This window comes from Lonchura striata, chromosome 3 (genome assembly GCF_050655825.1).
Source record: "Lonchura striata isolate lonStrDom1 chromosome 3, ASM5065582v1, whole genome shotgun sequence".
NCBI classification, from domain to species: domain Eukaryota; kingdom Metazoa; phylum Chordata; class Aves; order Passeriformes; family Estrildidae; genus Lonchura; species Lonchura striata.
The window spans coordinates 19,370,433-19,396,434 of NC_140705.1; the positions used below are offsets into that span (position 1 = coordinate 19,370,433).

General features: G+C 39.1%; 1 protein-coding gene and 1 long non-coding RNA gene across 3 annotated transcripts in view; one reads left to right on the top strand and one right to left on the bottom strand.

Annotated features, from left to right (window-relative positions):
* The window catches only part of SNTG2 (syntrophin gamma 2), a 222,053-nt gene extending 211,749 nt beyond the window's left edge, over positions 1-10,304 (bottom strand). Inside the window, exon 1 of one of the 2 annotated variants that reach the window (XM_085574568.1) lies at positions 1,623-10,304. Coding sequence is in view for 1 of the 2 variants with exons in the window: in XM_021551123.3 (XP_021406798.2) it covers positions 1,623-1,694 (72 nt within the window). In the remaining variant the exon portion in view is untranslated. The remainder of the gene's footprint in view (positions 1-1,622) is intronic. The other variant, XM_021551123.3, reaches the window with a different exon arrangement.
* Positions 1,580-24,327, top strand: LOC146767803 (uncharacterized). The gene is made up of 2 exons (XR_014953591.1): positions 1,580-1,626; positions 14,445-24,327. It is a non-coding gene; the product is annotated as an uncharacterized LOC146767803 (long non-coding RNA).
* The last annotated feature ends 1,675 nt before the right edge of the window (positions 24,328-26,002 follow it).

Here is a 26,002-nt window from a genome sequence, read left to right on the forward strand (position 1 = left end):
GTTAGAAATAGCCAAGAAAGTGAGACTAAATTTGTCTGTTTGTTAGAAACAGACAGCTTGCCAAAGCCTTAGATTCATAGCATTATTTCTCATTTAGGGTCAAAGTACATTGTGTAGTCACATGCCTTTGGTTCCTATTGCTCTTGTCCAAGAGGTCAGTTCACCATTGGTCCATGCCTAGTTTGGTCCCAGGCAGCAGTCCTATGAGTAACAGCAGAAATGGCATGTCCTATTGGTCTTAAACATACACATTTGACACAACTAGAAGAATACCAGTAATAAATTTCACCTAACGATAGGGATTATTCCTCACCCTTAACACTGAAATATCCTGAACTGCCATACAACCTACTCAGCTGTTAACATTTTAGATAATTGCTGCACAGATTATTTTTGCAGTTCCTGAACAGGTCTTACAAATTAAGACCTGTGAAACAATTTTAAAACACAGTAGGTTTAACTCCATTATTTCTTTTTGAACTATAGAAATTCTAAAACCTCAAAGGTTAAATTTATGCATCTCCTCACACACAGTCAAAAGATAGATGCAAATACAGGCTGTGAAAGCTTCTCAGACAAGACAACAGTTTGTTTCCACAGATTTATGTGCAACTGCCAGACATGCTTATGATTATAGGTATCCTCTACCCTTTTCTTCTACATTTGAATTTCCAAATATTACTTTCATTTTTATGATTACAGAAGCTTGAAGTAGTTACAAATCACTCTAAGGGAGAACCTGTCTCTAAGTCAGCTTTCATGCAACTGAGGCACCTTCTAAACAACACTCTGGATAAAACAGCAGGAAGATAAATACAATTTTTCTTTTAAAAATTGAAAGGTTGTGGTCACCAAAATGTTTTTTTAGCACCAGCACATATTTTATATAAATACAATGAATAAATTTTTAGCTGGTGATCGAAAACTATTGCAATGACAAAACAACTTTACATGCCAAGAAGAGTGGCGTGTTAAACCACAGAGTCTGTAATGGTTTTAAAAGGTCTGCAGGACAGACTTACTACATTTTATACAAACCAGGACAGCGGAGAACCGCCGTCAGAGGGCATCATTCATGAATGATTTGCCAAATACGCTGCCGTGAAGTAGCAAGTTTTTTTCTAACTCCCTCACGGGCTTCTCCTAAAAGTGCATGAGATGCTAAATACATCCAAGTAGCTGACCTTTGGTTTTTTGTTTTGTTTTGTTTTTAATTTATCATCTCAGGCTTGCAGCTGGGTTTCAAGCTGAGTGATGCAAGGCGGTCCCCGGGGAGCTCGACCCTCACGCTGCAGCCTGTCACGGCGCGCTGAGAATCGCGACCGGGATCAACCGGGACACGTCCCGCCCGGCCGCGCTCGGGCCCCGGTGCCTCCCGGCTGCGGAGGGAGGCGGGGTGCGGCCGTCCCGCCCGGGCAGCCGCGGCAGAGCCCCGCCGGCATCCCGAGCCCCGCCGGCATCCCGAGCCCCGCCGGCATCCCGAGCCCGCGCCGCCCCGCTCGCCGTGCCTCCCGCAGGCGCCTCCCTCCCGCTCTTCGGGCAGCGCCGCCGCGGGACCCTCCCCACCCCCGCCCCGCCGCGGGAGCTGGCACCGGGACGGGCCGAGGGAGAGCGGTACTTGCCCAGGTGGGGACGAGGAGGCTGCCGGGCCGCTCGAGCGGTGCTGGAGGAGGCTTCTTCCCCGCCACGCTCATCTCCTCCCATGCAGCTGGCGTAGTCCCCTCAGTCGGGCGGCTCGGCGGGACGCGGCGCCTCCAACACCGACTCCCAAGCGCCCGCCCCTCCCGGCAGCGCCGGCGTCCCGGCTCCGGGGGCAGGCGGTGTCCGGGGCAGGCGGGTCCGCGGACAGGCGGGCTCCGGGGGCAGGCGGGTCCGCGGGGCAGGCGGGCTCCGGGGGCAGGCGGGCTCCGGGGGCAGGCGGGTCCGCGGGGCAGGCGGGCTCCGGGGGCAGGCGGGCTCCGGGGGCAGGCGGGTCCGCGGGCAGGCGGGCTCCGGGGGCAGGCGGGCTCCGGGGACAGGCGGGCTCCGGGGGCAGGCGGGTCCGCGGGGCAGGCGGGCTCCGCGCTGCCCTCCGCCGCCCGCGGCCGGGCGGGGCGGGGTGGGACGGGGGCGTTCGCCGAGGGCTCGGAGCCGGGAGGGAAGAGGAAGGCGGCGGCGTGGCGCTGGCTATTTAACTTGGCTCTTCGCCGGGGGAAGGTGCCTCTGCTCCCGCTCCCCTCCCCTCCGCGGCCTCATCCCGACAGCCGAGCTCTGGGTGCTCCTGCGAGCGCTGCCGCGCTCCTCCCCGACACCGCGCGGCTCCGCTCGGCCCGCCCGCGCCGCCCCGCGGGGCAAAGGCGGGCGGGGGCTCCGGCCTCCCGCGTCCCCCCGGCGGGGCAGGGGCGCTGCTGCTGCCGGGGGAAGGTGGGCGACGTGGCGGGGTGAGGGCGCTGCCACTCCGAGCGCAGCCCCCTCGCCTTGTCCGCGCCCGTAGCGGGCAGCTGCGCCTCGCGTTGGATCACAAGCGACAGCCGCACATAGCCCTGCTCGCTGATCTCTGAATCAAAACCAAGAATAGCCTGTCGTCCGTCGAGTATTCTTGATACCCTCGGCATTGTGTAGCACTTGGCCAGGAAAAGCCCCCAGTCCTAAACATTGTGATGAGATTTTGCTTTCCCGTGCATCTTTAGCTTCCATCCAATTCCTGATCATGGTCCATGGCCCAGACTATTAGTTTTGGGGGAGCTTCTTGCAGTCCAGTGGTAGCAATGTTGAAGCTGATCCCAAGGCAAAGAAGTTCTTTCCGGTCCTTAACAAACTACTTTATTAGTAGATGTATATTTTGACTCTTAAGGAGAGAGAAGGGAAAGCTCTTAATTTTTTCTATCACTTGATTTAAAAATATGTGCTTCATGTGCATAACTTTGTTTTCTTACCTAAATGTAATTTGAAAAAGCATCTCTGTTCTCTTTTGACACCTCTGCCTTTGTCATACACAAAATAAAAGTATGACTGGAGTTAGCTAGACTTCTTATAAAGTTACTTTAAGAGTTGGGGCTTTTTCCCCCTGCTAAAGCGCATGAGAAAAGCAAGAAAGAAACATGCATAATCTTTCTCTTGGAGGTAAATCTATACAAAAATATTGGTTGCCACTGCTGTACTTTACCCTAGAATGAATTCCTCTCTTGCCATGTTTTCCTGGTCAAAAGATACCTGACATCATCCCTGTTGACTGTTTGATCTTCATACATACCAGAGCCCTGGAGAAGAAGGGAAGAGGTGGACAAGAGGGCAGTTATGTGGGATTATGGGATTTCATTTGTTCTCCAGTGCTGCTCAGGGCCCTCCACCTGTGCTTGAGTTGTTTTCTTTACCATGCACAGAGGTGTGGAGTTTGACATGCAGCAAGGAATCAATGCCATTCTGCTCAAGAGCTGGAGTTCATACTGAAGCCAATCTGCCCCGGTCCATCCTGTGCATAAAAAGGCATTTATCTCACTCCCTGCCTGTAGAAAAGTGCATGACAGCACACCAGAGCGTGAAATGTTGGAAGAGATGAGACTGGGCCACTGCCTTGCATGACCATTCAGACTTAGGTGCATGCAGACACTGTGAGAGGTATGAGGCTAAAGACAGCCAAAGCAAGCAAAGGTGGACTGCTCCATGGGAGTTGCCAGAGCCAGCAAATAACAGCAGCACTCCTGGCAGGTATTTGCCAGTATGGATAATAGTTTCCTGTGACTACAAACTTGTTACCTCATCCAGCATTGCTTCTCATGGATCTTCTTCATAAATATGGCATAAAAGTGAGGATTAAAAAGTGGAGATACAAGTTAGTGTAAATATAAAATAAATGGCAGGTATAGGATAATGTACATGGAATATATATGTGAAATTACTGACAGAGATAAGTAAAATAGAATGAATTTACTTTCTAGAATGTTTCTCTTTACCTACAATCTGTGATTTTTTAAACGTAAAAATCTTTGTCAGTTGATATAATGAAGCCTGGTACACAATATGTGACTACCTGAGTGGCATATCTTAACAATGACAATTACATAAATGATTTCTGGAATTCGACAGCCAAGGAACTATTATTGTTAATTTCTTTTTGGAATTAACAAATGCCCTTCAGTGAATTATTATATTTTCCTATGGTATTGCTGTACTGAATGTGAGTGGGTACATATAATTTGTGAAAGGATTAGGAAAAAATAAATATTTTTACTTGAGCTAAGCAAATTTGAGATGGCCTCATCTAATGCTTTATTTCAAGGGGTGATCAGGTTTAGTAGCTTAAGAAACCTATGAGCTTCTTTAGGAGTTGATGTTTTGTCCAGTTTGCTACTAGTTGAAAACATGTGTGCATTCTTCCCTGTCTTCTTTTTGTACTTTTTCAGTTTTACTGCATCTCTGAACCTGCAAAACTTTTTGCTTTTGCCATTTCTGAAATAAAGTAAATGGAAGCTACCTGTCACATAGCTATTTTAGTGATGAGAGTTTTTGTTTTTCTGGATTACATTAAATCCCATAATTTGAAATAAGGTAAATTTTTGAAATTATCATAAAAATCTACAAATCATCAAGAAAGTAATCATGCAAAGAGACGGCAGTTCAAAACAATGCAGAATGTTTTCAATAAGATGGCTTTAAGCCAAACTCATTATTTTGGGGTGTTACATTAGACAATTGCCAAGAAGTTTCATTCAGATCTGACTTGCCTCACAACAGGAAAATTGAAAATTGTGAAAAGGTTTGAATAAAATCAGCATGCATGAAGACAGATGCAAACTGCTGACTCTGGAAGGTATCATATTATGACCGGGTTTTATTTCTTTCTGTTTTCATAGACATGCTTTGCATTTGCACATACAAGCATACATACACACAGATGATTCCTGACTTAGAGAGTGGAAGCAGAAGACTATTGGCACTAAAACAATAAATAATTTATTTTACTAAGATGTCAAGGTTAAAGACTTCTTCTAGAAAAGTGAATGAAAGAGTATAATTTAATTTTCCAGGAAACTTAGGTATGCAGACATTAAAACATAACTCTGTCAATACAAGAACATTCACAAAGCTACTGAATTCCATTTGTTGTCTTAATACAAACTCCAAGATTTGCAGATGTCATTTTAGTTTTTAGATGTTAATATTTTCTGTATTAATCAGGAAGGAGGCCTTTTGTAAAACTTAATTGCTTTGTGAACTTCATTACATCTAATTACACCTAATATTTTACTAACAAAATAAATGCTCTGCCACTTAATTTTCTGTTGTGGGAAGATATAGGGAAGCAAAGAAAACTTTTTAAAGTATATTGGGTTAGCATGGCCAAGCTTTGGTAGGGTGACTGCAAGGTTGGTTTTCGTGAGCAGCTGCCAGAAGCTTCCTCAGTGTCCAGCAGAGCCAATGCCAGACAGCTCCAGAGGGATGTGCCCCTGGCCAAGGCTGGGCCAATTAGAACTGCTGGTAATGCCTATGAGATAACAGTTAAGAAGAAGAAAAAGAAAAGTGATTGTGCTGGTGTAATTGTGGCCAGAGCAGAGTGGGATGAGAACATGAGAGGAACTCTCAGAGGCTCTGCAGACACCAGGGTCAGTGCAGAAGGAGGGGCAGGAGATGCTCCAGGCACCAGAGCTGAGATTCCCCTGCAGCCCGTGGTGCAGCCCATGGTGAGGCAGCTGTGCCCTGCCCCTGCAGCCCGTGGGGATCCACAGGGATGCAGAGATCCTGCAGCCCATGGAGGGGCCCCACACCAGAGCAGGGGGATGCCTGGAGGAGGCTGGGACCCTGTGGGAGGCCCATGCTGGAGCAGAGTCCTGCAGACCTGTGGAGAGAGGAGAAACAATGGTAATAAAATGACTAGAACCCCCATTCCCATATCCCTGCACTGCTGTGGGGAGGAGATAGAGCTGGGAAAAAGGGATGGGTCAGGAGAAGGTGTTTTTAAGGTCTTATTTTACTTTACATTATTCTGCTTTGATTTTGTTAGTAATAAACTTAATATGTGTAATTGGCATCTGTTTTGCCTATGACAGTATTTGGTAGTGATGTCTCCCTGTCCTTATCTCAACCAATTAACTTTTTTTTTTTTAATATTATCTCTCCCCTGTTCAGCTGCAAAGGAAAATGAGAGATTGGCTTTTGATGAGTGTCTGGAATTCAGCTAGAGGCAAACAACTAGAAAAATAAGTTTTTGACTTGGAAATTGTAGGTAAGGAATTATAAAAATGCCAGATGTCCCAAGGAAACTGCTGTCTATCCTGATGAGGATGCTGCCTGTATTTTCCAATTTAGGAGAAGTAAGGAATGCACTAGTATGCTGACAATCAGCCTTAGATACTTATCTCAATCTGCTCTCCATTTGCCACTTTTGTTGTGTCAAACTCAGTAATAAGGGGCAAACTACAGCAAATAACAACTGGACAGCCTATCAGAGGACAGTAAAGTTTGAGTCTTCTTGAAATACACTCTGGTAAATTACTAAAATTTCACAGATATATTCTTTTTCTTCAAAAGATGAACATTCCCTCACTCTCCCAAAACTATAATGTGCATCAAGTAAGTTGTAAATTGTCCCAGAAATTTCTCCAGTTCATTCAGTATGATAAAACCCTGTAACTGTACATACAGCAGTAGCAAACTGGAAAGAAACCATAAAATTGTCTAACATTAAAGGAAAGGAAGAGACTGCTGTATTTCAAAGAAACAAACAAAAACTTTCCTTGAACAACTGTTCATTGAGAAAGGGTGATTGAAATAAGCGTCTCATCCTTTGGGCCCAGTGGTTTGAGCAGCATGTGGGAGAGACTGTTAAAAAGTTTGCTGAACTGTGTTTCCCATCCCTGACTGAGGCATAGGTGCATGTTACCAGGGCACCCTGCTGCCAAAGTTAAGGATTGGCTAGGGCAAGCCGTAATATTTTGGCTGTCACTATCACACGAGTGAGTATTGACTACATCAATCAGGAATTCAGCATCCCAGGCTATTCAAAGGGGCAACTCAACACTGCTGTCCTGAGCAAGTTATTACAAAAGATGATCAAAAATTGGTAACTGAGCGGACATCTAAAAGATGTATTCCCAGTGGATGTTTATAGAGGAACACTGAACTGATCAGTATGTATTTCTCAAAATCAGACAGTTTTAATAACACTGAAAACATCAATATAGACTTCCCGTGCTTATCACCAGCTGACGAAAAGTAGCAAGTGGCAAGCAATTGGCTAAATGGCACTCTGGAACCAAGTGATTTTAGTCCTACTTCTTGAAGCTGCTATATTCATTCTTGCCTGTCCTTGAAATCTGCCTTGTACTACCAAGCGGAGGAGCTGATGTTCTGCAAACTTGAATATTTTGTGTGTGCTGGTTCTTTGCAGACAGCAGTGTGCCAAGACATTCTGTGGAAGCTCTGCCAATATGCAAAAGGGACTATGGTATTTCATGGCCAAAGGAAGCACAAACAAGTATTCACCTTGTGAGAGGGGGAATAAATAAGTTCTGGAAACCTACAGCACTACTCAGTTTTAGAAATTGCTTGGCACTAAAATAGTTGCCAGTTCTGGGAGGCAACAGTAGAATATAGAATTCCTTGCTTCTTGGGAAGTGCCTATCTCACTGAGACAGGATTTGATGTTCTTTCCAGCTTTCTGTTTTACGCTGGTTTCTGCTCATTACATTTGGTAGCTAATGTATAAGCATCACTGTGAGCTATTTATCATATCGCATAGTTTGTTTGCATAGATTTTTTATTTGTGCTTCAACATTACTTGACCAAAATCTCTCTTATCCAATAAATATATGCAAGTAACCAAGACTAATTTAATTAAGAAATAAAATGTGTTTCACAAAGAAAGTAAATGTGATGTATGTCAAAGCACTAGCCAGTTATAATCCATGAACCAAGACAGTGTTATGTGATTTGTATCCACAAATAAATAAATCAGAGAGGAACTTATGAGTACATAATTCATGGCCAACTTCTGTCAAAAACTCCATAGCCTTGTCTATTAATATTTTCATTACAGATAGACATGATTTTTATGGATTTGTTGCTGCATTTGTGAGTAATTCATTAGCAGAAGCAGGGATACAATATAGTTCTTTAATTGTTCCAGTAGCTGCATTCCTATCCCATCCCATCCCATCCCATCCCATCCCATCCCATCCCATCCCAATACTATTTTGAATCAATTTATAGCTAATTTTCAAAGGGATTCATTTGAGACAAACATTTGTTAAGAAAAAAAGTAAAGTGGACAATTAGAAGAAAGCAAGAGTTTTATTGCTGAGTTTATTGCCTGGAAAATGCTAGGAGAGTATATACTTAATAGTCCCCATGGAAAACAGAATAGGAAATACAAGAAAATGTTCATTACAGTGGTAATATACCTTTTCTCTCATCTTTCTATAACAGTACAAAAGTTTGCTCTGTGTTCTGGCACCACAAAATATTATTTTCAACCAGTTTTTCTCTACCTTTTAATCTCCTAAGGTTTAGAGTCATACTTGTGTATTAAAGGTACAGGAAAAATATGTGAAATCTTCATACAAAATTATTTTTTTGGCATTTAGCTACCAAGTTATTTTTAATCTTATTTTATTTCTGCATATTCAGTCATAGTCATAGATTGGGCAAAGTGCTGATTAAGCTAATTTCCTCTCTTTACAGAGGAATTAAATGCAAATATTAAGTGAATCTAAACAAAAGCAACCAGTGTTTTTTTACTCACCTTTGACCACAGACCTTCTAGTAAACTTAACCAGCTTCAGGAGTTTTCACTGATGTCTTGGGCAACTGTGGGTGTGTTACATCAAAGTGTCATAGGAGGCTATTGCCCCGCTGCAATAGGTTTTGCATTAGCTTAGCACTGACTGCAATTGTATGTGTTGCCTCATGAGGTGTAGTAATGAAAAAGTGGGTGGTTGTTGTGTACCTAACCTGAGGGTAATAGGAAGAGGCAGGTCAATCAAAGAGACCTGTATAAAATAACCCTAAGACCCAAGAGCAGAGAGAACAGCAAGAGCAAACTTCCCAGCAAAGAACTCAGGTCACTGGTGACTCAGTGCAAACCCTTCCTCTTCTGGAGTGAGGCTCACAGTAGCAATTTTAGTATCCTAAAGGTCATGGGGAGGGTAAGCATAACACAGAAAGACAGGGTTAGGTTGCAAAAAGTCAGCATACAACTGAAAGAATCAAATTAATGGGGATTAGCAATAATTGGATAATTTGGAATACATGTTTTAGTATCATTTTAACTGGATTAATATATGTCTTTGTTGTATTAGGCTGCCAAAACATCAATTAGACTACTCATAAATGCATGGCTCTGCATATGATGAGTGTTCTGTTAAGCCAAAACAAATTGCTTGTGGTTAATGCAACACAGTGGTGGTGTATGAAGACAATGTGGGCAAATGTAGCTGAGAGGACTTGCTGAAAATTTGAGAGGAAGAGAAAGCTGAGAATGAAGTGTGGGAAGTTTGTGTTGTTGATGAGAAGGAGTAATCTGAATAATTCCTTTTAAATATCCTTGTCCAAGCAGTGGTCTTATTCTTCCCTAGAGCAGAATAGTTCTGAAGTTATAGGATAGATGTGAAAGGTCAAAGAGATAAGAATGAAACCCTATAGCTCTATAGAGGGGATAAAATATAAAAAGGGGGAATGGAAGAGGAAATAAAACCCCGCTGGATTAGGGTTTCTGAACAAGTTTCTAGGAGATTCACTGTCTCACATCCACAGTTACCCAGGCACATCTGGATGACTGAGTTCAGTCCTGGTTTGGAGGGGGAAGGGGAGGCTCTGATTATGGAGAACAGGCTTTTTCTCTAAAGTGAGGTGAAGACCAAAAAGCTAAAAGCCAATTGAGGGCACTAAAATGTCTTGTACTAGTAGTAATTGGGGGTGCATGTGTGGAGCTACCAAAATAAATGGCATGCAAACAAAATGCCTTTAAAATATTGGAGGCCCAGTATGTCCCAAATGACCTTAGTATCTCAGTGAAGGTAGTTATTCAACCAAAACTATGTAAAGTAAAAATTACTTTGATATACTATCAGGAAGAAAGGGCCTGCTCAAATTTAGAGTATTTTAAATTAGTTTATGTTCTCAGACATTTAGCAGTTCAAGTGCAAGACCTGTATCTAATATGCTACAGATACCCTGAATAAGGAATCTAAAGTTATGTGAGTTTTCTAAATCCCAGGTAGGATTTATGTAGTAGAGGTAGGGATCAGATACAATTTTAAGTGCATATCACAGCAGAAGTTCTAAATTTAATCAGAATATAGAAGTGTGTCTATAATGCTGATACCTGTTTCCCCATACATGTTTCTGTGATTTCTTTTATCAACTGGCATATTCAATAAGAGATTTGTTACATTAATTTCCTTCAGATTTTCTTAACAGTTTTGTTTTAATGTACTTAAAAACAGTAGAAAAACTAGCCACTGATTCAGTTTCTACTCTTTCTGTCAAAGGTGAGCAATTTGCTCTAAGTACTTATTAACATCTATGTCCAAAGGAGTTTGCAATGAGCTTCACTGAGATGCAGGTCCAGCTGTAAATGACATACTTTCTGTAAAAATGCTGTTACTATTCTGATCAGGTCAACAGCCTGATCCATATGCTCAGATGTAGTTTTTATTAAGCAGGGACAATTATTTAGTTAAAATAATCTGCATATAACTATTATGTCATGTTTTATACATTCTTTAATTGATCAGTCACAACCTTGAATTTCTCTAAATTTTCTTGTAATCATCGTTAACTTCTATTTTGATACCAATTGGCATTTATGTTTTAAGGTGGATCTGAAATTCAATCCAATTATATATATATATATATATATATATATATATATATATATATATGGATAGGCTATACATTGTAAAAAACAGCTGAAGAATTTTCCACTCACCAAGGTTGTATTGCAAAATACATTTTAAATTTTTTATGCAATAGGATCATTTGGGCAAAAAATAATTAATATAAATAGAGTCCTTTTTTACTTAAAACTTATCTTCTGAAAGATGAAAGAGGATTGTATAGGTTGCTATTTGTATAATAAGCAGAAAAAGGTATTTCTGCAAAAGTGTTGACAGGTCTTTTTTTGTTTGTTGGTTTGCTTGCTTCTAAAATTCTTCATTCTATTTATTTTTTTTCTTCTTCCCTGAAAGTGAACTATTCTATTTTAGGTTCTATAAATTAAGGAACTGCTTTAGTTTTGTATTGCAATATTTAAAAATAATGTAGTGATATGTGTACCTGCATTATTTTTGTGATTAAATAGAAAGCGTTTTTCAAAAGCTCAAATATATTTTTGGCCCTGAAGATACCACTGTTAATTATTACCAGAGAAAAGCTGCATCAGGAAAAAGTATGCTTTAGTATATAGAACTCAAGAATCAATCTAGGCTACTGAATAGTTCAAGAAGGTCCAGAGACTCCAACCACATTTCTATGTAGCAAACAAAGTGAAAGTCAGATCTAGGCTCTCACAAAGAACAAGAAAGGAGGCTACAGTCCAGGTATTAATACAGAGTAATGAAATGGTATTGAATTTGAATTGGAATTTTTGTCTGATGTGTAAGAAAGGGTTGAGGAAATAATATTGCAGTGCAAGAAGAGCTGAAGAATAACAAAGAAAGCTTCCTTTAAAACATGCCATTGACTTCTTAAGTATCAGTGGGCAGAGAGGTTATTTTTTCTATTTCCACTATTTTCCCTTATATCATTAGGCTTAGTTTCTATTAGAGGAGTGTTAGGGGACAAACAAACTAGAAATATTGAGAAATAAAACTAACTTCAGGACATAATTAACAGAATTAGGTCAAGACACTTATTCCATTTACTACTACAGAAATTAATCTTGTCTGAGGCAATGCCTGAGATTTTTTATTTGTGGTAGAATGGGAAAAAATCAATAATAGATTATATAAAAAGAAGAGGCATTAGCTTAGGCTGTTTAAAATTTAGGAGTAAAAAATAATATTAAATAGGATGAATCACCAGTTAAAGTCATATGATTAACTCAAAAGAGAAGGAGGAAAGTGTTTATTTTGGCAGTTGATTAAGAAACTTTCACATCCCTCCTATGTGTGCTACCCCTTGACTTGTGCTGTAGACTACATCCATGAGCAAATAAATGTTAAAAATTACCTAGTAAGATAGCAGTCTCCAAAGCCAGTAACATTTGTAAATCCCTCATAAATCAAAACTCAAGACAAATTAGAGTTTATCCCAGGAAACAAAATACTTTAAATGCTGAATATAAAAACCAAACACCCAACCCAAAATATCCCCTGATATTGCATCACTTCTTTAATTTATCAGCTGTGACTACCCAAGCAATAATGCAATTAGTATGGTTCAAAAATATGATGCAGAAAGAGAGTACAGGTGTGAGGACCTTATGCCTACACTATGTTTCAAGGAAAGTAATTTTTGTCTGGCCTCCTGAGCTGAATACTCCAGCCTTTCAATATATTTCCGGAGAACACATCATCATTATCCTGGAAGAATACCCAAAGGCAGTTTAAGCACTGAGATTTCACTCCATGCTGCCAACCCAACCATGATAAGTAAGGAGATGCACTTCAAAAATTAATCCAAACTAAAACTCTAATGTAGGTATATTTTTTTTTCCTTCCTGCTCTCTCCTGAGAAAGTGAAAAGATCGTAAAATTTGCTTATTGCTTCCCTCTGCAGCAGGAGTCAAGATCCACAGGAACAACCCAGTGTGGGGATCACATGAATGAGAACAGTTCATGCTTAACATTATCTCAGTTCAAAGACCTTTGATTACTAAACCTATAAGCTTTTCTGAAACTTTATGATGACCTAAAAGCCAAAACTGTGCCCTCCTCTTGATCGGGAAGAAAATTCCAGAAAAAAGAGGCCTGTTTTCTGTCCTCTCACCAGTACAGCATTTGACCATAGCCATATCCAATTTTGCAGTGTTTCATAGGAAGCATGAGATAAATTGATTCTGTTACTTAAGGCTTATAAATATTAGACAATTTAATAGAAATGCTTGAGGCAAAGCCAAACTGTTGGGATATGACTTTTAAAAGCACAACAGAAAAAGATGTTGGAGAATCTTGGTGCTCTGATCTGTATTGTCTGCAACCAGTATTTGAGTTTAAAAATATGATACCACACTGAATGAAACAGAGATCATCACTTCAAAGAAATGGTAAGTCACGTCCTAAAAAGCCATGTCTGTAAACTGCTTCCCCACATATCTGTGCAGTAGCTATAGAGTACTGATTAGGCAACCTCCCTGCCCAGGTCAATTTAGCAAGAATTTACATGAACCATAAATTTATCTGTAGTGAGTAAGTCTTCTGCACTTTTAGGAAACTATTCGTGCAATATAGTAATTCACCAACACTATTCCTATCATTAGGATTTACCAAATTTGTTTGTGTAACTGCCAACATCAAAGATTACTCATGAAATAAAAAAATTCATCCCATTTCATAGCAGAAAGAATTTAAACATCAAAGTTCACTAATGTTTTGGTGAATTTGTATGTTAATTTTTAGCTCCTGACAGAAATGCCTCACTGGGTCAGAATTATAAAGCTTTTCCAGACAGAAGCAGTTTGCCTTACAGAAATATACAATAATTAGTGCTTTCATCATTAACCTATTAGGTAAATATTTTACCTGAAAGAGTTGATATCAATGTATTCCAAGGACTTTGATGTACTCAGAAAAAAATTTAGTTTTAAACTAAGAAAAACTTGTTCTCAAAAGTGTATTATTTATAGCATAACAGAAGCCTCAGTGTGTCCATAAAGTTCAAGACATAAAGACTGTCTTCTTACAGAAAGGTCAGATGCTTTTTTTAAAACAAAACAGAACAAAACCAAAACCCACCACCCCAGTTTTTCCTCTAATGTAAAGATATCTCTCATAGTCAAGTATATTTCTCCATTGTATCAAAGAATGGAAGCTCAGCCATAGTTCCAACATATGGTAACATGGTTCATGATTTTTTCCCTGCTTGTGTTTCAGGGTCACTTAAATCTAAAACTTTAAAGCAAACAACTACTAAAATTGTGGAGTTTTGTTTCCCTAACCCACTTATTTGTATTTGAAACTGTTGTCATTTGTTAAAGAATCCATCTTCTACCTCACTGAGATCACTAAGAAATAAAACCTAAAAATCTGAAGCCAATGATCAGCTGCTACTCTCTTTTTATCAAAAAATTTTGGAGGGAACTGGTATTCTCCTTCAATATTAGAAACAAATAATATTAGACCATTCTACTAAAATTCATCAAAATAGAACACTATTAATAGATTTTAAAGTGGGCCAAATTTTCAAGAGGAGTCTATAATTTTCAAGCTCAGTTTTGTGCGTGCCATTGATAGTATGCCTGTTTGAATCCAGAAATTATGTTTTGAATTGTGAAGGCTTGTGTCTAATTTGTGCTATTTTTTTTATAGAATCATAGAACACCAGGTTGGAAAAGACCCGAGGATCATCTATTTACACCTTCCTTGACAAAATTACAGCTCTTGGATCACCTTTTTCACCCTTGTCTGGACCCCTGCCAACTGGTCCACGTCCTTTTGCATAGCGTGAGCCTAAACCAGTCACTGTGTTCCAGGTGTGGCCTGACGAGCACTGAGTGGGACAGTGACTTCTGTGTCCCTGTGGAGATGCCCTTGTTGATGCAGCCCAGTGCCCTCTGTGCCACAGCAGCACTGCTCACTTACACTGAGCTTGTCATCCCCAGGACCCCAGGTCCCTTTCCACAGAGCTGCTCCACAGACAGGTAGGTCTTCCCAAGTGCAAGACTTTATACATTTGGTCATAATATTAGTGATAAACCTTTATGACCTTTATACAATGGTCATAATATTGGTGCTTTGTTTGGAAAAAAGGAGTGCTATGATGTTATAGGTAATTAATTTAATACTAAAATTTCTTACAATTTCTCCTCTATCTTGAAATAGGCCTTTCACGGTTAAAAAGTATGAACAGGTGTCTCCTCTTTTGAAATTTCAGTGTTATTTTTGAAAAATACTTTTGAGCTTCTGTGTTCATTTACTGACATTATGACAGTTCAGCAGGAATTTCAATTTAGATTTGAAATGCAATGATTAGTTGTCATTTTTCCATCTTCCACATTCTGCCACTCCTGACATAGTGTATTAATTTGAATAAACTTAATTAATGTGTCTTACAGAAATTTACAAATAGATCTCTAAACTATATAGATTTAAAACAATCTGGATATTAAAAGAAACACCATGATCTGTCATCATATTGGTTAGCACAGCTGAGTAATTACCCCAGGCAAGATTGCTTCTGTGATTTAAGCAGGTATTTTCTGTGGATATTCTATCCCATCTAGCTCCCATTGCCTGTCCATGGTTATTGACAAACAGAATTGTAGTCCCTCCAAGGACTTTGTCCTCTTCATCCTTGGTGAATGCATGGCACGTTGACATATGCAGGTGGAATCATAACTATAATTTTAGAGATGGGACTAAAAAGAGAATGTATATGCAATCTCTGAGCCTCATAGTCTCTTGCTGTGGCAGAATATTTAAAAAACACTATAATTTTTTTAGGAAGTAGAAAACACCAGGGGTTTTGTGTTTTCTCTTTTTTCCTTTTTACATGGGATATTGCCTCTGCTTGTGCTGCTGATAATAGTTTTTCATCTTTTTGGCAGCATAATAGCATTTTTCTCAATGTTATTACTAGTGAAGATACTTAATGATAAACACAGTATCCATTAGTGACAAGAATTTTAGGCCTCTATATCTTGTAGACTGCTGTATTTTTAAATCTATCTAATTTAATGGATTTAAAATTGTTAAAATCTTGTAATCACCTAGCTAAGAACATTTCTGTTTTTCTCATCTTTCAGTCTGCTCTCCAGTATAAATATTTGTGTGTGAGAGAAGATTTGCAGGGAGTTTGCTTTTCCCCTTTGATACACAGAGACTCAAGTAAGGAACATTGGTAATATCTGACATTCTGTGCACAGATTCCCTAGTGTGCACAGAAACACCCAACCCCCTTGTATTTTGATCCCTCAAAGTACAGGGATATGCTGTAAGTCAATCAAAATCAAAATATTTAAATAAATTCTGAGGATTTGAAAATTAAATAAAAGAAGCAAAATCCGTGGATTTCCTTACATTTTCAAAATTTGTAGTGGTTTCAGAAAGGTCTGCTGAAAATCAATTTTTCATTGCAGAAAGTAGTAACTGCAATGAAGTCGCAAAGCACATATTTCATTTGCCCTTCACTTTCCTAAACTTCAGAATTTGAGGAACAGTTTTGTAGATCTGATCTCATCCCACAGGCTTGTTGTTTCTCTTTAAACCTAAATTAACCAATTTTTAGAACAGTGTTAAAGAAGAGTGAAATATGTTTCTCCCATATTGAAAGAAGAAATAAAAAAAACCAGTTGCTACTTTTTTTTTTTTTTTTTTTTTTTTTTTAATAACAGACCCACTCCCATTGCTGCTGGTATCTAGTGATGAAGCCTGGCATGGAAAGACCTCTTTCTGTGGAAAAGTGTGTCTGCATGTTCTAGTAAACATTTGTTTTGAATTGAGTTCACAAATCACACACTGAGCATGTACAATGCATTTGCTTTGCACATTTTTGCTAAGTTTCTAATATATTAAGCCTCTCCCTCTGCTGGATAATGAAATATGTTCTGCAGGTGCATAGATCTGAGGAAAAACTTCAGCAGGAGTCCTGCCTGCTGTTGATAACATTCATCAAAGAAAACCCATCTACTGCAATGCAGAATGTGAGGTCATAGATTAGAAACATAGAATCATTTAGATTGGAAAAGATCTTTCATATTATTGGATCCAACAGTAAACCTAACACTTTCAATTCCACCATTAAACCAGCTCCCTAAATGCCATATCCACATGTCTGAAATAGCTCCAGGGATGAAGACTCAACCACTTGCTTGGGCATCCAGTGCTTGAGAGTCCTTTCTTGAAAGGCACAACTTGAGGACTCCCTATCACTTGTTACCTGGGAAAAGAGACTGTTCTCACATTGCTACAACGTCCTTTTGGGTACTTGGAGAGAGCAAACTCTCTGTGCCTCCTTTTCTCCAGGATAAACCACCCTGTTTCCCTCAGCTGCTCCTCAAAGGACCTGTTCTCTGCACTAATCAAAAGCCCCATTTTATTTTCTTTCCAGGAAGCCTCAAAACTCACAGAGCTATCATTCTGCTGCTTTCCGCTCTTACATAATTTGGGAGTCCCATGCATGAGCACTGGTCTTGGGATCCTTTGCTCAGTGGGAACAGTTTCCATCTTTTGGGCATGAGGGTCTGGACCCTCACTGGGTATGAATGGCTTAGGTTTGAGGGTTTCTTAGAGATCATGTAATTCCAAACCCACCTGCTATGGGGGGGATGCCACCCACTACATCAGGCTTCCCAGGCTCACATCTGGCCTTGAACACTTCCAGGGATAAGGCAGCCACGAGATGTTTCCAGGTGGGACACTCTTCTGCAAATATGCCCACACAAGCCAAGGCTGGGCACGTATTTCAGATAAATAGAATGAATCCAGGTATTTTTCATCTGTTACATTAAGAAATTCACCTGAAGTCTCTGCCTAGGGGTAGTCTTCCTTCCAAGCTATGTGTATTCTGTGATAACAAGTGTGATTTTGAGACAATATTCAAAATATATTTTAGTGATATCTGACACAAAGACAGGGGCAGAAAACACCTTACATACCGCAGTGCTAATGAATGTTTGTAATTAATAAGCATTTCCTGTCAATGGTTTTATTCTGCAAGATTTCAATTTCAGAATCTCTAATTCTTTGATAAATCTTGACTGGAATTTATTTTTTTATATGCAACTCGTGTTGTAAGATAGTTGAAATTTTTTATCAAAAACATAAAAATTTCAAGTAGCTGTTTGAATGTGTGACTTCTTCAAACTGCTTTTAAACATTCTCTTATTTTTTCAAGGACAGGTAGTGTTTAACAAATGAGGTCTCTAATGAGTGAGAACATGCATAGAGATGGACAATGTGAAAATATGGAAGCCATTTACCACATTTTTGCTGAATATTCATTGGAAATTTTTGCATGTCAGTTTTGAAGAATATGCTGGTATTTAATAAATTTTACAGAAATGTTTCATCATTTTAAAGTCCTATTGAGACAATGTGTACTGTAAGGGAATGAATACCTCTGTTACTAAAAGTATAGGAGGAATTTAATTTTACCTTTTGTAAACAAAGTTGCAAACTTTTATTCATCTCTAAGAACCATAAATAACTATAATATATATGAATATTAAGATTTTATTTTAAATATTTCTATTAATGTAGTGTATAGGAGATCCAAATCCTATACATAGACATATTTTTAAAAATGTCATATGGGAAAATGCTGCTCTTGAAGCTTAAAGAAAAGGGAGACAGACTTGGGAGGAAAACTCTTGGCAGAACTTTCAGTAAGCACTTAATTGACTTAGGATGAGAAGTCCATTAGTAGTGAAAGGCTTATGCATGTTTGGAAATTACAGACGTGGCAATTCCCCTAAGGTTAAACAGGGATAAAAAAGTTGTGAAGTGTATCCAATCCTTTTAATAGACATTAAAATGATACTTTGACTGGAAAACTCTGATTATATCATATTAACCACTAAATTTAAATAGATGCTATCCTTATCTCCTTTTTTCTTTTTCACAAGATTTATAAAAGTTGCAAAGAATCTTGTGCAGATTATTTCTAGATAATCAATCCTTCAGGAATGTATGGCAGGTTTATGGGTTTGTGGCAGCTTTATACCCCTGGAATGACAATAGAAAAAGCAGCGTTTATATTCCCAACCTGTAATCCAACCCTGAAGCAAACAAAGATGACTGCCCACCAGTAAGTCACATTTTTGGGGCTTTTTGCATTTTCTTATTTACCATCTGGAGAGCAAACCAACAATACAGGGGTTCTACATTTTCTTTATATTGCTACTTCTATTGCAACACACATAACATACACATTCTATATTAATCAGGTATCAAACTCAAGTGATTGAAGGCACTCACCTTTTCAGGCATCTGTGCTGATACACTGGGGGCTGCATCAACAGAAACTGTCTACAAAATTAGCTCTAACATGTTTAATGCAAAGGGGAAATTACTAATCTTGGAGGCATCAGTTCCTCCCTATGTAAAATACCTCAGAAAGCTAATGAAATTATTTATAACCGGATTAATTATTATCTGTAACTTTTCAAACTCTAAAGCCTATTGTAACAGAATGTATGGAGATAAGGACAATATATGATCTGAAATTAATATAACTTTTTATATATGGAGTTGTTTTATATACAGTATTAGATTTTAAAAAAATAAAATAGTTCAATGTTTTGTATAAAGAAAGATTTCCATCTTGAGAAAACCATCTTAAAAAGACAGAAATAAAGAAGAAGAAACAATAACTGAATCACCAAAATAGCCTAAAAAGAGTAATCATAAAGCATCATCAATGTGAATTCATTTTAATCTCAGTGTCTCAGCAACAGGATTCCTTTACTCATGCTGGGATAGGTGCCATCAAAAGATTATTAGTCACACTCAGAACTGGGAAGGCATGCAACTTTTCACATCAGTGTAAAAAGTTGGACGGTTCAAAGCATATTCAATATTCAAAGGTAACTGATGTGAATGTTTCACTTGATGTTTTGACTATGTTCATGGTTGTATGGTATCTCTTATTAGTCAAAAGAATATTAAAATCCAGGGATGTAGTAATTTCTTTAAAATGTAACTGTTATTCTGTAAATTTGTTCATTCATTGAGGATTATGTACAACTAAAAATTTAGGGTGCTCAAGATTTTTAATTTTAGAGCAATAACTGTTTTTCAATAGGATTTGCTTTAGCAAAACTCTTCCTTTTTTCTTTATCAGCATGCAGGGAAATGACAAATCTTCAAAGATAAGTAACTCCCTAAGAATTATTTTTGCATATAATTCTCACATGTGTGATATACACATATCTTTGCTATGGAAAAAGCAATGTACCTGAAAGGTTTTTATGTATTACTTTGGCATAATGTATTATTTTGGCAAGGTTTCATCCTGCTTCAACCTTCTAAAAACTTGGTATTTTTCCAGGCCTATACAGGCCATTTTGGTAGTCAAAAGGAAGAAGACACCTAAGTGCCAAAGGTATGAAACTCCTTAAAAGTTAACACATTAGGTCTTTGGTTGATATAGTCTGGTGTTTGCAGAGTCTCTGGAGATCTGCCCTGAGATAGCTAAAGGTAGACTGGACAATTTTAAACTTCCATCTCTGGCAACTGCTTGAGCTAGGGGGACACGCAGATCACAACCAGAAGTTTTTAGAATCTCCTTTAATCATTAAGTTACTATTAACAAATCAGGCTGCCCTGGTTAGTGGCAGGCAGCTGCTCACACACTTCTTTACCCACTGCCTTCACACTTTGCACACTTGCTCGGTTATGTGCTGGTGCCCAGCAGGGAAGACAGCCCCAGCTGTTTGCTTAGCAGCTCAGAGTTAGGTTGTTCTGTGGCACATAGCAGAAAATAGTCTTAGTAATGCAAGATAACCCTTTAATCACAAAGATACCACTCATGAAAGAAAGATGGAAACCTACACTTTTGATACCTGCAGAGTATATGTGTACTACCATCTATGTATTATCAAGACAAATAACTGGTCACTGCTAGATGTATGACAGTACCTTTCACAGTCAATATTATATAAAGAGCATGCAAGATTAATGATCCAGCAGACTTAGTCTATTGCAGCTGGCCCAAACTTATATTTTCCTTCAAAATCTGTGTAGCAATTACAATGCTTTACATAAGAGTACTTTGGGAAGATTATAGGTTGAGTGTAGGGCCCTAAACACCAAGATTTTCCTTATGAATCTGATTACTACTTGTTGATACAGGCACAATGTACTTAAAACCATCCTCTTTTGCCAAATATTTAAGATCTTAACAATTACTTGTAATTTTATTCCTATCATTGTCAAAATCGGAATCCATGTCTAGTCTAGATATCAACAGTGAAGACTGGCTTTCTTGTTTCAGGTTCATGAAACAAACTGATGTAATTATGGGAATAATAATCCAGAAGCAAGGTGTAATTATTTCTTCAGTATAAATAAGTCTATGCAAAACTTGCAGCATTAATTGGACAATTCTTCTCAGGTACTGTGTTTTCACAGAGAGCTTAAGATTCTGATTTATTCTTTGTGAATGTTATATTGTTGAGTTGTGTGAGAGACGCAGCATTATATTATTTCTTTTTCATTCTATTGTTTTTATATATATATTAGGCTTTAAATTTCTTTCATTTGATTAACTTTTTATTCAGTTTGTTCACTTAAGATGCATTTTTGTATTCTTTATATATGTCTTTTCTTTCTATCTTCTTAAAGTGCTTGTGATGCCTGACTTAGACTACATTTAGCTAATGTTGTACAACTTACCTAAGATACATCTGAGTGATTCATACAGATTTTGCAGCTAAGCAAAGATGGGAAGAAATTAACTTCTGAGTTAGAGTTCATATTTTCATAGAATAGTCATTTAGAAGGAGTAAATTTAATTATATTTTTAGGATGAGGTATTTCTCCAGCACTGAGAGCCTGAGTAGCTTGCGGGAAGCATCTCAGATATCTGTCAAATATAAGCCTAAAATTAGATGAGATAGATCCAACCTTGAAAGTTTCCCAAACAAATTCTGTGAAGAAGTGCTGTTTATGCTGTTGCATCTAAAATAATTCTTGGTGATCAGAACCTTCCTTGGTTGCTGCTGCCATCTTTATGCAGCCTGTGGCTGCTCTGGACTGTGCTGCTTCCTCTCTGCAAAAAACTTAGCTTTGGTTCTTCAGTGCTCTAGTTCAAACATTTACAGCAGTTCCAGTTAAAGGCAGACACTGCAATGGTGTTTTACTCCACATCTACTGTGGCACTTGTAGAAGATTTCTGCCTCTCCAGGACGGTTTGGGTGAATGAAGACGAGAGATCTCTGAAGTTTGCTCTTGGGGAATGAGGTTTATTGGGGATGCAGAAAGGCATCACGTGGCAGGGCTTGAGAGGGTGGGGGAGGGGAGAGACAAAAGGATGCTCTAGGAGAGGGGAAGTTCCAAGAGAGGGGAAGTTCCAAGAGACTGCATGGCCCCTCAAAGCCTCCTTATCAGGGGCTTCAAGGTGGGCTGGAGCAAGGCTCGGGCCAGTGGGGTTACAGGCACTTGATGTTTTAGGGGGAGGGATACAGGTGCAGAGTGAACCATGCATCTTTTGGGGGTGAGATGGAACAGTCCACTTGACCCCAGAACCCATCCGTAGGCAGGGGCGTTGTCCGGCTAGCTGGGAGAACTGTTCTCATCCTGGCTGTATTGTTTATGGATAATCATATTTATCTATCTTCTGCAACAACTTGTCTCTTGCCAAAAAGGCTAAGATATTAGTATTTTGTGCACTTACTGGAGTAAAGTGTGGGAGCCTGATTTTCTGTTCTGCAGTGCACTGCTCCCTTTTACTTTGCCAGAACATGCAATCTAGGCTGAGTGAGCTGCACTGGCTTCTAATTCACTACGGTTTAGTTTCTTACATCGACTGCTTCCAGTGCCACTCCTTCACTCTTGGGCTGTTGAGGCCCATTAAAATCTGATCCCACGCAGAGCCTAAAGATTCATTAAAGCTCAGTGTTTAACTAAATAACACAAAAATCTAACTGAAATATTTTATATTCTTACTTTTTCTTGCTTTATGAGATTAAAGAAGGATCTTTCAAAACCTTTATTCTTCTTAGGAGTGCAATGATCTGCAAACTTTTGTGGCATTATCTGAGAATGTATTCTTCCTGACCTAATTAAAGGTTGTTACATGTCTCCAAGATAGCAATTTATTTTTGAAAATATATTTATGCAATTGCTTTCTGTGACTCTTCTCACTTTCATGAAGAAATTAATGGTTGGGTTTTTTTCAGGCCTTATTTCTCCTGCATTCCCAGTTCTGTATTTGAACTCTAAATTGCTTCCACATTTTAGTTGCTTTTTTTTTTTTTTCCTGCGGAAGCCTAAAGACCAGCAAAGAGAAAGCCTACCATGCTCCGGAGCCTGAAGGGCCAACCCCTGGGCTACAACCCTTTCATTTAGGGAGAGCAAGAAAATTGCCCCCAGAGCCTTTTGTGATTGTATGTTGATTTCTTCCACCCCATTAGCCCTTCCCCTTTGTTCCACCACTGTGCCCTCATCCCACAGGCCCTAGTGTTTTGTCCCCAAGATCTGTGTATAAACCCTGCTTTCCCTGCCTGAGTGGCTCTTCATCCCTGGATCCCTTCAAGGAAGATCAATAAAGGCTTTCCTTGAAGCCCCACACAAAGACCCTATCTCTCCTTCTGTGTTGTCTGGATCCCAGAAGAGCTGAAATCACCCGTCGTGAGCACAGAGGTGCTTGTGCCCCCAAGGTGTCTTTTTCAAGATGCTTCTTCAGGAAGTTCATGACGCTCTGAACACTGCCCACCACGACATTTTCCCATGCCAGCATTTCAAGATTCTATCTTTGGTTCTGCCCATTCTGTGATTTTTGCTCTACCGTCAAAGTTAGGAAGTTTTTGTGAGGTGCTTGTGAATGAGAAAGAACTGTAATGCACAAAAAGTTAAGCTACCAACATGGATAGCAACCTTTTAAAATGGAGAGATAAGATCAGTGTAATATCTTTGGATATTACACCTTGTGTAAACCAGGAAACTAATTTTAAGCAACCATTCAAATACTTTGACTACATATTGCCTTGTCAGGTCCCTGAAGCTGCCTAAGCTTACTTTTCAAAAATCCATTATCCTTATTTTCTACGCACTATTAAACAAAATTACCAATTGTTATATATCTAGGCATTATAAATACTTGAGGGATTATTTCTTCACCACAGTGAAATGAAAATACTTTTATTTTAGTAAAATACAGTATCTTGATGCTTTAAGCAGCTCCAAGAATATTAAGCCAGTTTATTTTACTCCAGAGAGATAATGTTTCTGAGCTCACTAATGACCTTATTTTCCTTTAGTAGAAAATTTAAGTTGTAAGTATTGGTAAGCCTATTGCTGCTTTTGTTATTGCTGTATGTTTGTATGAGAATAATTCATTGGCTGTAGTACAATTAAAATCTTATCTTTAAAAATATGAGCATGATATATGGGATATGTAATTACAATGCTATAAAATTTTCTGCAGAATTACTGGACTTCTACTTTGTTTTACTTTAGAGTTGTGTTCCTCTGGTTTATAATCAATATATATAGATTTTGAAATAAATCAGTAGAATACTTTCAAGTCATATTTCACATTTACTTATGTATAATTGCTGGCAGTCTGTATTACAATCCTTATGAGCCTAAAAAATCACGGTAGTTCAGATGATGTTTCAAATCTGCTGTGCTCCTGACAACATTCTTCATAGACCTGCTGGCTATATTGAAACTAGCAAATTAAATGTGCCAAGTACCATTCTCTGCCACTGAAGCTGTTAGCAAGCAACAATCAAAAGTTTAGCCTTGAAATTTGGAAGGGGGGATGGCAGAGGCACTCTTCTTTCAAAAAATAATAAATATTTTGGAGATCTGTTATGTGACCTGGACCCAAAATCTGCTAGGGTCTGGTAGATAGTTCTCTCCTGACTCATATAGCAACACAAAGACTTGGAATATTTTCTGATGTGGTATAGATTACAGCTATGAAGTTTAGCTGTAAACATGTTGGACCCTTTCCTTGCCTTCTCAAAGCCAGAAAATAATTCTGCTATAAATGTGTATGGTTTTTTCCTGGCTTTGAGGAAGGGTTCACGTCAGTCTGTTTCTCTTTAACTTCCTGCTCAGGAGGAGTGCCAGTGGCTGTGCAACATGGATTTTGCTGGGGCTGAATCAGGTATATTCAGAGATTTTTTACATATCTTTGCAGAACTCTTCTGATCCATCCTTTAACAGCTATAGGCTTCTGATGAACCTATAAATGGCAGGATAGAATCTACTTTCAGCAATTTATGGTATATGCAACTGTTGTACATACATGCAATGCTGGTTTAGCAGGAGGAAGTGTGAGCTTGCATCTTTTACCTCACTCATATAGTCATGCTAAGAATGGCAGAAGCAGGCATTCAAAACTCTAAATATAGGAATTTCAATTGAAAAATTGATATAATTCTAGTCACACTGAGGCAAATATCACTGAAACTTTGACCCTTGAAATCTTTAGCTGGTGGGGATTCCTGCTAGGCAGTACAATCTACTTTTGTCAGTGTGAACATCCTGTCTTGCAGTGCCATGGTGCTGGCCTCAGTACTGACATGGACCATCCATACATAGCAAGGGGGAAAAGCAAAAGTCATAAAGGTCTTATAAAGGTTTAGGAAACTCATGTGGGACCGTCTAGGGGAGAACTGCCCCTGCATTTGAGTGAATGTCAGAAAAATATTCCTGGGGGTTCCAGTAAAACATAAGCAATTTACTGTTACATAGGCAGCTAACTACTAGTTTTGAAACACAACAAAAGGTGCTCTTAGGCCACCTGTTTTATTTCTTATGCCAACCCACTATTAGTGATAATGTGTTCTGCAAGAAGGGAAAGTGCTGAGGAAATCTTGTGGGAGTTGCTTAAATAACAGACATTACAACTTTACCATTTCAAGCACAGCCATTGGATATGTCTGTCTAACTTCTGAAGTCAGCCACCTTCCAAAAATGTCAGTGCTCTATCAGTGGCATAAAAGTATTTGCATTTTTAGGATCATCCATTGCAGCTAATGTTAAGTAGCCGTTTCTCCTAGAAAACCAGTGTAGAGCAAGTACCTAGTCTGAAACTACTCTAAGTAGCCCTAGAAGAATGATTCTGAATAGGTGCTCTGGGGACTCACCCTCTCTAACAAGTCCAATTCTGTGACAGGTTAAAAGCTCTTTTGTGGTAATGTCAGTTTAAGCCTTCACCAAATTTGAAATATATATATTTTGAATATATTATA